General features: G+C 46.8%; 1 protein-coding gene across 4 annotated transcripts in view; it reads right to left on the bottom strand.

Moving 5' to 3' along the window:
* Positions 1 to 15,182, bottom strand: part of PTPRB (protein tyrosine phosphatase receptor type B) — a 96,954-nt gene that overhangs the window by 58,947 nt on the left and 22,825 nt on the right. For 3 of the 4 annotated variants that reach the window (XM_048500679.1, XM_048500681.1, XM_048500682.1), the window contains 2 exons: positions 10,811 to 11,089; positions 9,691 to 9,948 (listed from right to left, as the gene is read on the bottom strand). In XM_048500679.1, coding sequence (XP_048356636.1) covers positions 9,691 to 9,948; positions 10,811 to 11,089 — 537 coding nt within the window. The remainder of the gene's footprint in view (positions 1 to 9,690; positions 9,949 to 10,810; positions 11,090 to 15,182) is intronic. The other variant, XM_048500680.1, reaches the window with a different exon arrangement.

Here is a 15,182-nt window from a genome sequence, read left to right as displayed (position 1 = left end):
TCTGTTCCCATACGGGAAGCAGGAAGGGGATGTGGTACTAGGTATTATAACCATTAGTGCTTGGCTGGAAGTACATTCCTGCTACTCGCGTGTACTTTTTTGAAGCTTTCTAAAGATGTCTTAATAAATGGACGCTTTTACTCCCAAAGCCTTTTTTTATTTCGCTGCCTATGGAATTCTAACACTTACATTGTGGGTGAGGAAACTTAATTCATCTATATTCCTTGCAGTGGACCTCTTGATAATCTTGCCATGGAGAGGTTGAATGTTACTGGCGTGAATTGCGACCGGTAGCTCCTAAAGAAAGGGCTCCTCACCTTTCCCTTCTGGATCTGGAGAAACCGCAGGAGAACGGGCTCGGCTACAGGGTTTCTTTCCGCCCCTCGTGATCAGCACGAAGTCTTCTTTGCATTCGCTGTTGAACGAGGGACGGTAGCAGGCGACGACAATGGGGACTTCCATGAGTCGTTGGGGCGCTTGTCCATGGATCGAGCCAGGATCGGATCTCTACCCGGGTTTCTCGCGTGTGGATTACAAACCTCAGATTGCAACCTGTTGTCATGGAGGAGACGGGTTTGACCACACCTTTCATAATGCGGCAACCCAGGAATCCATTGAACGATTCCTTGGACTTCAGATATTTTGGTGATGTTCCCAAAGGAACCACCGCGGGCATTACATTCGGGGCCCGTCAAAGGACACCGAAGGACTCAACCTCCGATTGGGAGGTTGTCCGTATCGCCTCTAATCGTACTCGGGTCCGGGCGACCGCATCTGCAGTGCCTCGGGAGCTACCCGTATCACCGGCTACGACTGCTCCGGTGGGCTTCGCCTCCTGATGATCAAGAGTCTTGAGGAAAGCCTGCATCTCAGCCGGACCGCTTCCCTCTCCCCATCGAGAAGACTGGGATGAGGAAGTGGGCGATTTCGAGATGCCCAAGCAGCATGGAACCGCGGAACGCCAGCTATGGGAGGAGTGAACAGGGCACAGTTGCACAGCGCAGAGCCTTGAAACCCCTGCAGAGGGACCGGTCAGCAACGCAGTTTGAGCTGGACCGCGCCAAAGACGCCGGCCCAACGCATTGGTTGATGCAATATGCCTCAGCGACAATACTTCTGTCAGTCCATGATAAAGTCCTGAACATTCCCCGACTGGATTTTATTAACGCGTTCAACGCTCAGCTGCTTCAGGCGCACGAAGCGAAGCCTACTGGAAGCCCTTAAACGGGACGCACTGGCTAAATTGGAACGAGAAAGCTGCTGGTGACATGCGCATCTGTGATGGTATTGACTGCAAAGGAGAGGGAGCCGGGCTGGCGCTGGAGAGGGAACCAAGGAGGCAGCAGACCAGGAAGCCCCAAGTTGGAGTCTGTGCTGCATCACTGATCAGGCCGGGTGCCAGGGGCCGCTGCACTGGGTCCCCACCCAAACGCCAGCTGCACCGCCAGCTTCCCCGATTCCGGCCCCTCCCCGCGACAACAGCTGCCTGCCCAATACCTGCTCAACCCGCGAACCACCTCCCGCGCAGGCGCCAAGAGTGTCGAACGGGCTACTACCGGCCCCGGAGCCAGCCCGCTTTGATGGGACTGCTTCCAAACTTCCTACTTCATCTTGCAACTCCAGCAATGCCTACCTTTGGAAGACTATGATGATCTATACCGGCCTGAACGTAAAAATACGTGGACATTGGCTCAGTCCTGGATGGGGCAGCAGCCGACGGGTTTCGTGGACTGTTTTGGATTTGCAGGATGAGGACTCGCATAGTTACGATGCCCGATTCCTCCAGTTTTAAGAGCGCCGCTTTCAAGATCCAGGGCGCCGAGAATGAAGCTATCCGCACCATCAAAACCATCCAGCAAGCGCGCAACCGCATACGCTGGCAGAATTTGTCCGCGGAATTCTGCATGCGCGGCTGCTCGACTTCCTCCTGCGAGTGGGCCTGAACGATGAAATGCGAATCATTTCTCCGGATGCTGTGGGACAGCAACCACGGCGGAACGGTTTAATTCCGGGTTCCTCGCACTATTGCAGATTGGATCCAGGTGGGGTCTCAGGTATGCCTCGCCGTTTGGAATACGCCAGCCGAGCGAGGGCTTCAATGCCTCTAAACCCACTACTGTGTCCACAAATCAAACGCTTTCTCCAGTTGCTCCTCACCGAAAACCACTCTCTGGAACGCCGCCGGCCAATTTGGATTGTGTCTTTAGTGCGGAGGGCCAGGTCAGCCGCCAACTGTCTCCAGCTAAAACCAACAATAAAGCTCCAGCTCCGGCTGCGACTCCGTCTGCCAAACCACTGACGCAGGTCAGGGCTCTTCAGCTTCCCACTGGCCTTCCTCGCTCTTAAAGCGTGACCGAAGGCGACACCCAGAGGAGGGGAAGCAGCTGTTTGCTCTTTCTTCAGCCCCCCCCCCATGGACATGTGTGGGCCCTAATTCTGACGCGTGAGTGAAGGCAGCCCTCATTACTGTCCGCCAAGCATTTCTGGCCAACCCGCTTCGCTAAACACACTCGCATTATAAGCCTCGGCCCTTGTGGATTCCTCGCTGCTCCCACTGCTTAATGCGACCCCAGGTGGCAGAGGAGCCAGGTCTCGAATCAATTTCTGGCTACTTCCATACCATTCACCCAAATGAATGACGCAGCCTCTCGAAACGGCGACCGCCCAGTATAAACACAACCGGGTTCTCCTCCGTTAACGCACCATTGGGAGAAAATTGAACGCTTTGGCGCCAGTGGCCAAACACTCCATAGTTTTGGGCATGCCTTTGGTTATTGTTACATGAACCAAAATTCATTTGGAAAGAAAGGATCCTAGAATTCACTGACCCACTCCTATGCGGTGAACACTTACATGAATTGGGAAGAAACCCAACGCCTCACTCTGATTAACACCACCCTCTCTGGTTTCCTCAGTGATTGCTCCCCGCATTCTAGTGCGGTATCCCACCCGCACATCGGGGGATCTGTGCCAGAGTTTTTTTCAGGAGCAGGAATGCGACCAGTTGCTACCCCACAGAGACATCACTCGACTTCGTAAAATTGTCATACAACAACCAGGGCACAACTACCTGGGCGGTAGAATTCCACCGGCATGATCCACGATATAGGAGAAGGAACTTCGTGTTTCTTAGACAAGAACCTTGCTGCAGCTGGTTTATACGGGCCGGGCTACCAAACACACACACGCTGCTCCCGCTTTTGTTTGTAAAAAGAAAGATGGGTCTTTACGGCTTTGCACAGATTACGAGGTCTCACGCGGATATCCCTAATCCAATAAATATCCTTTGCCTTTGATCCATGACCTTTTAGATGCACTTAATCGGCAAAAGGATGCATTTTGCATTAAATTGAGACTTGAGAGAAGCTTACTACAGAGTCATCAGAATTGCTGAAGGTTATGAACACCTGATCAGCGAATACTTTCGAAAGTTTGACACAGTTTGAATATTTACTTCACGCTATTCGGTTAAGGGGCCCCCGAGCTTTCATGGTCTCTTTATCAACGAAGTTCTCCATGATTTATTATTGTACACAAGGGAGTGGTTGTAGCATACTTAGATGACGCTTACTTTACTCGCGAACTATAGAAAGAGCATGAAATATTGGTTCGAGAGGTATTGAAACGCTTTGTTGACAACTCTCTTGCCAAGCTTCCCCAAATGCCAGTTTCTCATCAGACCTCCATTGCGACTATTTTCTGTTTATCGATCTCACCGGTGAGGCTTAAAATGGATCCTGGCAAAATTGATGCAGTCCTCCAATGGCCTGCCCCCCACCAACCGCATAAAAGAGAACTTTCCAGTCGCTCTCTTTGGTTTTGCTAATTTCTATCGCGTAGGATTTTATATAATTGCCCCAATTTGCTGAACTGACTCTCCCTCTCACAGACCTCTCTTACGCATCGACTAAGGGCAAAGATCCACTGTCCGGCCAAGCCGGGGCCCCTTCTCTTGGTCTGAGGAATGTCAAACAGCCTTTCAACTATTAAAATCTGCGCTATTTACCACCGAATCCTATCCTAAAAGCACCCTGACCCCGGATCTCCCATTTGTGAAGTTCACGTGGATGCCTCCGGGACAAAGCATTTGGGGCAGCCCTGTTGCAGAAAAAAAATAAAGATGGTAAGGCTGGTTCCGTTATTGCTTATTTGTCTAAAAAATTCTTCTGGTGCCGAACTCAACGCTGGACTGTAGGGGGGGACAAAGCATCGGCGGCTGACCATCAAAGTAGCATCTCTCCACTTGGCGCCGCACCTCGGCTGGAGGGGCTAAAGCACCCCTTTCAAGGATTGAGATGGTCGGATCATACCAAACCTGGCAAGCTCTTTTCCACCCCCTCAAAGATGTCCGCAAAACAACCGTTCGGCCGACATTTCTTTTCGTTTCTCTTTACGAGTCCATTTTTTTCCCTGGAAAAACCAACTCAAAACTGGCCAGTGACGCTGCCTCGCATACTTCACCTCGGGGAGGGTGGAGCTGCCTTCACCGAGGAACATTCCACGCGACTGTTCTTTTTCCCCTCCCAGTTGGGGTTGGCTGTCCACCCGGTCTCAAACGCCCACTTCTCCTCCACCCCCCCATTCCCAGTCTCGTCTCTCGCTTTCCCTGGCGGAACTGGAGGAGGCGGCCTGAAATTCCAGCCTCCGCCGCCGGTGAGACTCCAACTGGCGTTTGGAGAATGGAGTTTTGGCGGAGGGGAATGTTGGTACGCGATGCCTCCGCGGCATAGCAGGTGCAGGTTAACTTGAAGCTTGCCACGATGTCTCGGGTGCGGTAAAACAGGACATTTTGGCTTTTTGAAAACTCTGCATTTAGCCAGCCGGCAGTTCTGGTGTGAAGCGCTTAATCGCGAAAGACATTGAGGCATACATTACCAGGCTGCTCTCGGTGTGTGCAGAAGCCAAAACTAATCCTGGAAAGCCCATGGACTATTGAAACCTCTCCGTAGAAGCCTCCAGCCCTTCGGGGAAGTCATCTCCATGGTGGATTTTATTACAGACTTGCCCGAGAAGTCCTTAATGGCAACACGTTGGTTTTATGGGTGGTGGTAGACTTATTTCTCTCTAAAAGCAAGCCCATTTTGTTCCATCTGTGCTTTCCATCCCCCCCTCCGGCCTCCCAAGTTGGCGCGGTTGTTTATTCAACATGTTTACCGCCTTATTCCATTCCGCCCCGTTCAAGTATGGTGGTGGTTCTCGACCGCCGCCCCCAATTCAATCTCAAAGTTCTGGAAAGTGTTTTGGGGTTGTTGGGGTCGTCACGGGCCGGCAGCCTCTACCACGCCTTCCAAAGTGACGAGGCGACGAGCCAGAGAACGAATAGAACCCTAAGAGAGCAGTATTTCACGCTTGTTACACCAACTACCACCAATTGAGTACCGTGCGAACTTATTCGCTTTGCGAGTATGCGCCTACAACAATGCGGTTCTATAGTAGTACAAAAGAAAACCCTTTGAAATTGTGTACTGAGTCGCTCGCTTTCCTCGCCAAGTTGCCACAACTACTCCGCCAAGAGCAGCTTTGGACCCCCCCCAATTCTTCAACAATGGATTTCATCCCCATGCGGGGAAGGATGGGAAATCGGTCCAGACCGCTTTTACAACAAGCAAAGGACTCAAAACCTGCAAGCGGATAAACACCGCTCCGATTTTCCTCTGCGTGTGGGCTCCTGGGTGTACTTATCTACAAAAAAAAAAATCTCCAAGAAGGCGTGCATAAATATTCCAAAACTTGGCTTAAGAAGATTTGTGGGACCTTTTTCAGATTACTAAAGTGATTAATGATGTCACTGCCCGCCGCAGACTCTGCCTTAACTCTCTTAGTAACATCCATCCTGTCTTCCATTCCAGCTTGCTCCGGCGGATTCCCCGCCTCCGATGTCTGGCGCGACTACGCGGGAGAGGCCCCCAACGACGGTATTATTGATGGCCACAAGCACTAATGAAATTGGCCTTCGCTATCCTGGACTCTCGCTTTAATGCATAGCGCCTTGCAAATATTTAGTTTCTTGGGTGGGATATTCCTCTGGGTATAATCAATGGGTTTTATTCCCGAAAACATTAGAAGCCCCCCACCCTTATTTCTGCTTTTCCACACGTGCCTTTCCACACAAACCTGGGGGGAAGGGGTCTTCTTCTTTAAGGGGAGGCAGAGTGCAGCGTGTAAAGGATTCAATGGTGCTGATGGTGTAGTAACCTTAGCGAGTGCATTCCATTACAGCCGAGGCGATAGAGGCCAGGATGCATCGGGCGGAGACTTTTATCTTTCTTGCAGAGATGAAGCCTCTCTGTTCCCATGGGAAGCAGGAAGAGAGGGGGGATAAGGGGTGACTGGCTATTATAGTCCCTGTGCTTCTGGCGGAAGTGGAAGTGTCATTCCTGCCACTGCGCAATTCTATGCCAGCTTTTCTAAGATAATGTCTTCATAATAAATGGACTTTTACTCCCAAAGCCTTTTATTTCTGCGTCTATGGAATTCCTTACAGTTGTAAATGTTGGAGTTTATTGTTTCAGGGTTTTCTTTTGTGGTTATAATGGGTGAGAGTTCTCCTGGAAACCTTCATCATGTTGCAACCTGTTCATCAAGCCCTTGGAGTCTTCAGGAGCCAGCCAACTTGCAAAGAAGAATTTGGACTTGGCAATATCAGTAGACTGTCAGCAATAGAAGGACTTGAAAATGCAGAAAGCCTGGAACAAGGACCTTGTGAATTGTAGCGCTTAAATGTTGATGCTGTTTAAAAGTGTTGAATTGTAAAAGAAAAGTAAACCATGTTTGTTGTTTAAATTTTGTTGTTGCAACTCATTCCAAGCATTGCTGCCCACAGAACCTACACAGCTGAGTAAGCTACAAAATGGCACCCAGCGTGGGGCTTGGAAGTGGAAATTGCAAATATAAATTGCTTCTGCAATGGAAGTGTGCAGCAAGTTGGGGTAATGATCCCCATATAACTGTTTTGTTATGTGATGTAAAGTTCTAAGAGATGTTTCTATGTGAATTTGAAGCACATGATTCTGTTTTGGCAACCCAGTTGCATGAAGCGAGGGATCTCCAGTTGCAACCCCCCATCCCCTTCTGCAAAACTAATTGGCTGAATTGGCGAATAGCAACATTTGCTGGAAAGCCTTTGCAAACTTCCAGTGCAGCTAAGTTGGAACAGTTGGAAACTTTTGCATGGGAAAGACAATGTTCTTGCATTCAGATGCACCAAAATGTAATGGTTCCTCCAAGAAAGTACAGGGATCTCGGGGGAAATCCACAGTGCAATGATTTCAAGAGTTGCATGTAACCGATTACTGTCGGGCGACCAGAATTTTAGTGGAGAGAGAATGTAACCTCCCCATGCCCAGAATGGGTTGGCCCAGAATAGGTTGACCCAGTAAGGGGTGGAGACTCAGAGCAGCAGAGAAAGGCTGAAAGAGCTCTTGCAGAAGACAAGGTACCAGACTCCTGACCTTGATTTCTATAGGCCCTTAACACCTTGTTAAGGTAATTGCAATATTGTTGGGAACTACTGGGAAGGTAGTTGTTTTTGCTATGTTGTAAATGTTGGAGTTTATTGTTTCAGGGTTTCTTTGTGGTTATAATGGGTGAGAGTTCTCCTGGAAACCTTCATCATGTTGCAACCTGTTCATCAAGCCCTTGGAGTCTTCAGGAGCCAGCCAACTTGCAAAGAAGAATTTGGACTTGGCAATATCAGTAGACTGTAAATAGAAGGACTTGAAATGCAACCTGAACAGGACCTTGAATTGTAACGCTAAATGTTGATGTTTTAAAAGTTAATTGTAAAGAAAAGTAAACCATTTTGTTGTTTATTTGTTGTTGCAACTCATTCCAAGTACTGCTCCCACAGAACCCACAGCTGAGGTTTTTCACATATACAAATGGCACCCAACGGGGCTTGGAAGTGAGATTGCAAATATAAATTGCTTGCAATGGAAGTGTGCAACAAGTTGGGTTTGATCCCCATATAACTGTTTTGTTATGTGATGTAAAGTTCAAGAGATGTTTCTATGTGAATTTGAAGCACATGATTCTGTTTTGGCAGTTGCATTAGCGAGGGGATTCCAGTTGCAACCTCCCATCCCTTCTGCAAACTAATTGGCTGAATAGAAGTAACATTTGCTGAGCTCTGCAAACTTCCAGCAGCTAAGTTTGGAACAGTTGGAAAATCCTTGCAAGGAAAGACAATGTTCTGCATTCAGATGCACCAAATGTGGTTCCTCCAAGGCTGGAATCTCGGGAAATCATTGTGCAATGATTCTCAAGAGTTGCATTGTGATTACTGTCGGGATCTACAGAATTTTAGTGGGGAGAATGTAACCCCATGCCCAGAATGGGTTGGCTCCAGAATAGGTTGACTCCAGTAAGGGTGGAGACTCAGAGGGGCAGAAAGGCGGGAAGAGCTGTTTGCAGAAGACAAAGGGTACCAGACTCGGACCTTGATTTCTATAAGCCCTTAACACCTTGTTAAGGTAATTGCAATATTGTTGGGAACTACTGGGAAGGTAGTTGTTGTTTTTGCTATGTTGTAAATGTTGGAGTTTATTGTTTCAGGGTTTTCTTTTGTGGTTATAATGGGTGAGAGTTCTCCTGGAAACCTTCATCATGTTGCAACCTGTTCATCAAGCCCTTGGAGTCTTCAGGAGCCAGCCAACTTGCAAAGAAGAATTTGGACTTGGCAATATCAGTAGACTGTAAATAGAAGGACTTGAAATGCAACCTGAACAGGACCTTGAATTGTAATGTTAAATGTTGATGTTTTAAAAGTGTTAATTGTAAAGAAAAGTAAACCATTTTGTTGTTTAAAATTTGTTGTTGCAACTCATTCCAAGTACTGCCCCACAGAACCCACAGCTGAGGTTACACTTGCATGCGAACGGCCTCCGCCTCCACGCCGGCAGAATTCTTGCCGGCGTGGAGGCGCCTCAACGGCCGTGCGGAAACAGCCAAAGTTATTTTAATTGCTTTGCTATCTTAATAGGATTCAACAACCCCAGTTACACAGGTATTTGCAGATGCTAACAAATTGAATCAGGCAATCTCAACAACTTCAGGAGTAGCCATTTCTACCAATCCACTCCTCTCACTTCAGACTGACCCTTGCCTCTTATGCTGTTCCTTAAGCTTTGCTGGCCTCCCCTAGAAACAAAATGAGAGGGGCTGTTCAGTGAGCTGTTAAAGGAATGGGAAGTAGAAAAATCCCACTCCACAATTCTTGCTCTATGATATTAGTATAAACTGTATCCCCCCCCCCCATATGACTAACTAAAATTCCATTAATTACAACTATTTTGGTAGGATCGATTTGAAGCACCTGAGTAATATGGACTGTGCCAAGAAGATCAATATAAATGTCAGGAAAAAAGTGTCCTAATTCAGAATTCACAGTTACACCCAAGCATGAGTTAGAGAATAGCCTAACATGGGCCAGTTGCTAACTATTATACTCTGTTGCGCTGATCCAGCAATGTATTCTTATAGATAGCGCTCCAATGGGGAGTCCCTGCACGTATAGAACTGCATATGAATAAAAGTGAATTATTCATTGCTATTAACCTCAACAATCTCAAGATTGCAACTCTTTCCCACGAAAATCATACTTCTTACAATCTTGAGTGCTACTATAGGGCAATTTATGTGAACAAAGTCTATCACAATTCTGCCACAGAGATTAATTTGTAAAAGTCTCACCAGTCCTAATTATCCTAAAATTGTAGTTCTCCAGTCCTCCAGCCCTGGTAATGATTGTAAGGTTATACTGATGTCCTGGAATTAATCCTGAAAAATTGTAGGCCAAAACATGTTTCTCTAGGTTATTTTGTTGAAGTTGATTGTCTTTGCCCTGCAAAACCAGACTGAATTGATCCACATTCCCAACTCCTGATGACCAAGAAACATGGATTGATTCCATCTGGACAGAGATTTTGATGTTTTTTGCTGGAGATGGAGCTGTTAAGAGGAAAAAATGAATAAGAAAAAGAATGATTATATAAAGGAAATTGTATAAACTGTTGAAAATATTTAGAGGTTTTTTCCCAAAAGGCATCTGCTAACATTTAACACAGTAAGAAAGATGGCTAAACTTGAGACATTTCAAAATAGAAATCAAAATTTCTGTGAATCAGGCTTTTCACTTCAAGAAAAATATGGAGCCTCCTTTTAGTCCAAAAGGGGGAAACACGTTTGCTTACAAGCTAACTTCATACTATGGTAAATGCTGCCTATTATAGGATTCCAATATCTTTTTTAAAAAAGGCAAACTTCATGCTAGATAAGGCTGCAAACTCTGAATGAGGAAATTTCTAAAGATTTGGGGGGTGGGGCTTGGGAGAAGAGAAACCTCAGCAGTGCATAATGTCAGAGAATCTTCCCAGCAAAGCAACCAGAGGAAGTTATCTCAGTAGGCTGGAAATCAGTTGTAATTGGGGAGTTCTTCAGGCCCTACATGGAGGTTGACAACCATAATATCTGGCAGATTCCATATAGGTTTCCTTCCTGCACATGGTGCAGGCAAAGCTGTAGAAGTGCAATAAGAGCTGGCAGTAAGATTCCACTAATCCATCCCCTGTCCATTTTGCTCATTCTGTTACCTGCTTTCTAGGTTCAGATGTTTCTCTTCAGGAAAGTATGCTACAAATAATAAAGGAAATCCTTTTATAGTGCCATCCTAAATAGTTATACCCTTCTTAAAATAGGACTGTTAGTATGGCTCTTGCACAAGTCCTTCAATAATTTGATGACATGGCTGACATTATTGTCTTGGTTGAAACAACAACTATTCTCATGAATTACCTAAAGAAAACAATCTTACCAGTAATGCCTTGGATATCAATGGTGGGGCTGCTTTTAGTTCCAGCAATTGCACTGATAGAGATTGTGTACTTGCTGCCAGGTATGAGATTAGCAAATGTCTCTTCGTTTCTTAAAATACCTCCTGACACATGGATCTCTTGAATTTTTTGGTTGTTATGATCAAATAGCTGCAGCTCATATTGATCTACTTTTCCTAAGGAAGGGGTCCACCAAACCTCCAAGGTGCTGGTTGTGATTTTTTCTTTTTTGATTTCAAATCTTGCAGGTGGCAAAGGATCTGTATTGCAAAACAAATGAATAAATAAAAACTCCCAAAGAGAAAGAAAAATCCATAACACAAAGTATATCAATTCACTTCAAACATTTGAAAAGTGATAGCAATAAAATATTAATATCTTTCTATTATGGGGATTGGAGGGATGTGCTAAGCTCAGGCACATCTCAAAGGAAGAGCCAAAGAGAGTTGGGAAAGCATGAGAGGGATGTGGGAAAGTAGGAAAGGAATGAATAATGTCAAACCAGGAAGTGAAGCATTAAAAAAGGTCGCGTGCCATACTGAGGAGGAAACAGGTAGAAGACACTGCACTGAAGATGATAATGGTGATGATGGGAAAGATGGACAGACCAGGGAAACACGGGCATCAAGCAGTGCTGTCATAACATCTGGGCTGTGCTTCTTCACACAGGAATGGATAGGGCAACTAGATTACAAAAGCTGCTATTATACTTCTTATCTGGAAGTGCAAATATCTGAGAAACTCCACTTAAGAAGAAATGGTGCACAAGCAAAACATAGATATTACATACTGCTTCTGACCTGGCCATGGCAAACAGGCTGCATCTCTGGAAGCACTGGTATGACAGGGCTTTTCTATCAAAAAAAAGAGGACTTACACGGTCTCTTTGAGCAAACATGGTGTAGTGGTTAAGAACAGCTGACTCTAACCTGGAGAACCAGGTTTGATTCCCCATACCACATGAGCAGCAAACTCTTATCTGGTGAATGGGATTTATTTCCCCACTCCTCCAGATGAAGCCTGCTGGGTGACCTTGGGCTAGACAGTTCTCTTCGAACTCTCTCACCCCCACCTACCTCACAAGGTGTCTGTTGTGGGGAGAGGAACGAAAACTGGTTTGTTTGTTAGCTGCTTTGAGACTTTTTACAGGAGACAAAAGCAGATATAAATTGAAACTTTTCGTCTTCAATGACTTTAGGGAACCAGGTTGGTTTTAACTATAAACCTTCTCCTCAGTTACCACATGTTTTTAAGGCAGCAAGTGCATATGAATGGGTTCATTGCTGAGGTACATTTTGTACCCATGCCAGTGTATGAAGACAACCAAAGTTGCATTCAACTTTCCAAACAAGAAGATGTAAATTGGGAGGGGTGGCATGCAAGGGAAAGTAGGAAGTGAGGGGTGGCATGCAAGGGAGGGGAGGGAAGGGGAGGGGCCCCGGCATCTGGACATGGCCCACCCACCCTAGCGGAGGGAAGGGGAAGGAAGGGGTACATTATGAACCCTTTTCTAGTGGGCAATAAAATACAGAAATCACTGGAGCAGGATTAATATATAAATAACAGATCAGTAGCACAGATCTCCAGCTAATCAGAGGAGAAATTGGGCTGAGGCACAAAAAACTAAGCTAGTTATGGCCAGTGACGTATATATTTTTATGGGTTGGGTTTGGGGAACGGGGCTCAGAGGGCAGGGCTGGGCAATGCACCCACTTGCCCCTGGGGCATGGCCACTCCTCCCCAAACCCCGCCCCCAGCCTCAGTGCTTATAAAAGCAGCTCCTGAGGCCGGAACAGTTGCTGGCTGGGAGCCCAGCTGGTGGGGGGGCAGGGGCAGAAGAGACTGTCATCCCCAGCCAGGGGGCAGAGCCCAGCCGGTGGGGGGGCAGCAGGGGGTGGAGCCCCATCTCCAGGTGTGGGCCAGTGGGGGCAGAGCAGAGGCGTTCCTCCCATTGGGCAAAGTGGGCAGTTGCCCTGGGCGCAGGTTTGTTTGTGGGATTTTTGTATTTTCAGTGTTTTTCCATTTTTGGACTGCAGAGGGCGCAGTTTTCAGGGATCTTTTGGGAGACTCTCCTGATGGTATGACCCGGGTTTGGTGAGGTTTGGTTCAGGGGGTCCAAAGTTATGGACTCCCAAAGGGGGTGCCCCATCCCCCATTGTTTCCAATGGGAGCTAATAGGAGATGAAGCTACACCTTTGAGGGTCCATAACTTTGGACCCCCTGAACCAAACTTCACCAAACCTGGGAGGTATCATCAGGAGAATCATTTACTGATACCACCCAGGTTTTGTAAAGTTTGGTCCAGGGGGTCCAAAGCTATGGACTCCAAAGCTATGGACTCCAAAGCTATGGACTCCATCCATTGTTTCCAATGGGAGCTAACAGAAGATGGGGGCTACACCTTTGAGGGTCCATAACTTTGGACTCCCTGAACCAAACTTCACGAAACCTGGGTGGTATCATTAGGGGAGTCTCCTAAAGATACCCTGAAAGTTTGGTGCTGCTAGCTTAACAATTGCACCCCTGACAGCAGGCACCTCCCAAATTTCCCCAGATTTTCCTTTTAAATCCCCCCGCCTTTGACATGGATTTAAAGGGAGAATCTGAGGTCCCCAGTTTAAACATTGCAAGTGATGCTGTTTCAGGGTGGGGGAGAATCAACCCCAAAATAGCATCACTTCCAATGTTGTTTAAACTGGGAACCCCAGATTCTCCCTTTAAGGTAGATTTAAAAGGAGAATCTGGGCTCCCTAGTTTAAACACCATTGAAAATGATGCTGTTTGGGGGTAGATTCCAGCATCACTTGTTTAAACTAGGGATCCCAGATTCTCCTTTGAAACATTGAAAGTGATGCTGTTTCCCCCATTGGGGGTACTGGATACAACACCATAAAATGTTTTCAAAAATTATTTCTGCTGTGTGGCATGGCTTATTGCTGTGCTCAGATTTGTGAGTTGGGGCATGTTCTATAATGTGATGGTGACTTTGAAACAACCTGGTGTAAAAAATCATTGCTTGGTCACAGTGGGAGAGGGTGGCTGCCCATGGGGGGCGCCAAACTCCAGTTTGCCTAGATACGCCACTGGATGTAGCTACAAGGGGGGGTGCGCGTTGCATTGGGCACGTGCCTGGGGGGCATCAAACTCAGGTTTTGCCCAGGGCTCCAGTTTGCCTAGTTACGCCACTGGGGCAGAGCCCTACCCACAGGTGGGGGAAAGCTTTGGACATGTAATGGGGGGGTTGAACCCGAGAACCCCCACCTTACCTATGTTCTTGGTTATGGCATCAGAGCGCAGTTTAAATTTTCTTCAATGCTTTGAGTCACAAACAAACTTTTACTGATTAAGCACTAGGTTGGATCCTCTCACACATGCATGATTCCACCCATACCAGCTCACCGTTTCTCAAGAGTTAGACTAAGGTCATTTCTGCACTGTCTAAATATCCCAGGTTGAGCAAGGGAAATATCTCGGTTTAGCCAAGAAGTTTGCATGGTTTCCAGTTCTAAAGCGGGTTTGCCCAGGAATATTTCCCTCCTCCTGGGATTTTCAAAAATCCTGGGTTGAACCCACTTTGTGCAAACACCATGGAAGCAGAAACAGTTTATTTTCCCTACCCAGCCACCTGGTCTCCTTTCCCTGCCACTGGCCCTCCTGATCTCTGTACCTGAAGACATGTCAGTTCTCAATTCTGCTGAGCCATTGCCGTTGCAGCATGCCCTTCCCGAAATGTTACCCCAAGCATGTTTTCTGCTTAAGGTATCAACCAGGTGCCATTTCACCTGGATTAATCAGGTGTGGACTCCCAAAATGTCCCCGTTTTCCTTTCTGTACATGTACTGGTTGCTTGGAGTGCACAGCTAGGGAGATGTGCACTTTGGGCTGAATGTTAGTGGGCATATCATTGGGGGAGTCTCATTTTCCACAAAAATATGAGAAAGTGAATGGGAATATGATGTGATGCTGTTCCGCATTGTTTTTTGCTGCCGATTGCCATGTTGAGGCCTGCGCAGGGCCCTATCCAGAAATGGAAAAGTGGGGGGGGGGGCACTTCATTTTTCCCTTCTCTGTGTGCGTCGACCAATCAGAAGTGTAGTCTTTTTGTGGGGGGTGACAACAATCAGAAATGGACCTTCGAAGGCAAATGGCCAACTGTACACTGAACTGTACACTGTACACTGTACACTGAACTCATACTGGCCATTTGCCTTCGAAGGCAAATGTACTCCATCTTTCATATTTGTACCTAGAAGTGATTATTTAGTTTTTCATAACTTGTAGTTAGACTACAGTAATACAGTGTGCAATGCACTATCAGGACGTTTCAACTGATATAGAATGTAAAAGCTGTTA

Source organism: Sphaerodactylus townsendi, linkage group LG06 (genome assembly GCF_021028975.2).
Source record: "Sphaerodactylus townsendi isolate TG3544 linkage group LG06, MPM_Stown_v2.3, whole genome shotgun sequence".
NCBI classification, from domain to species: Eukaryota; Metazoa; Chordata; class Lepidosauria; order Squamata; family Sphaerodactylidae; genus Sphaerodactylus; species Sphaerodactylus townsendi.
The sequence above is the reverse complement of the archived record's forward strand: the minus strand, read 5'-3'. Positions and strand labels throughout refer to the sequence as shown.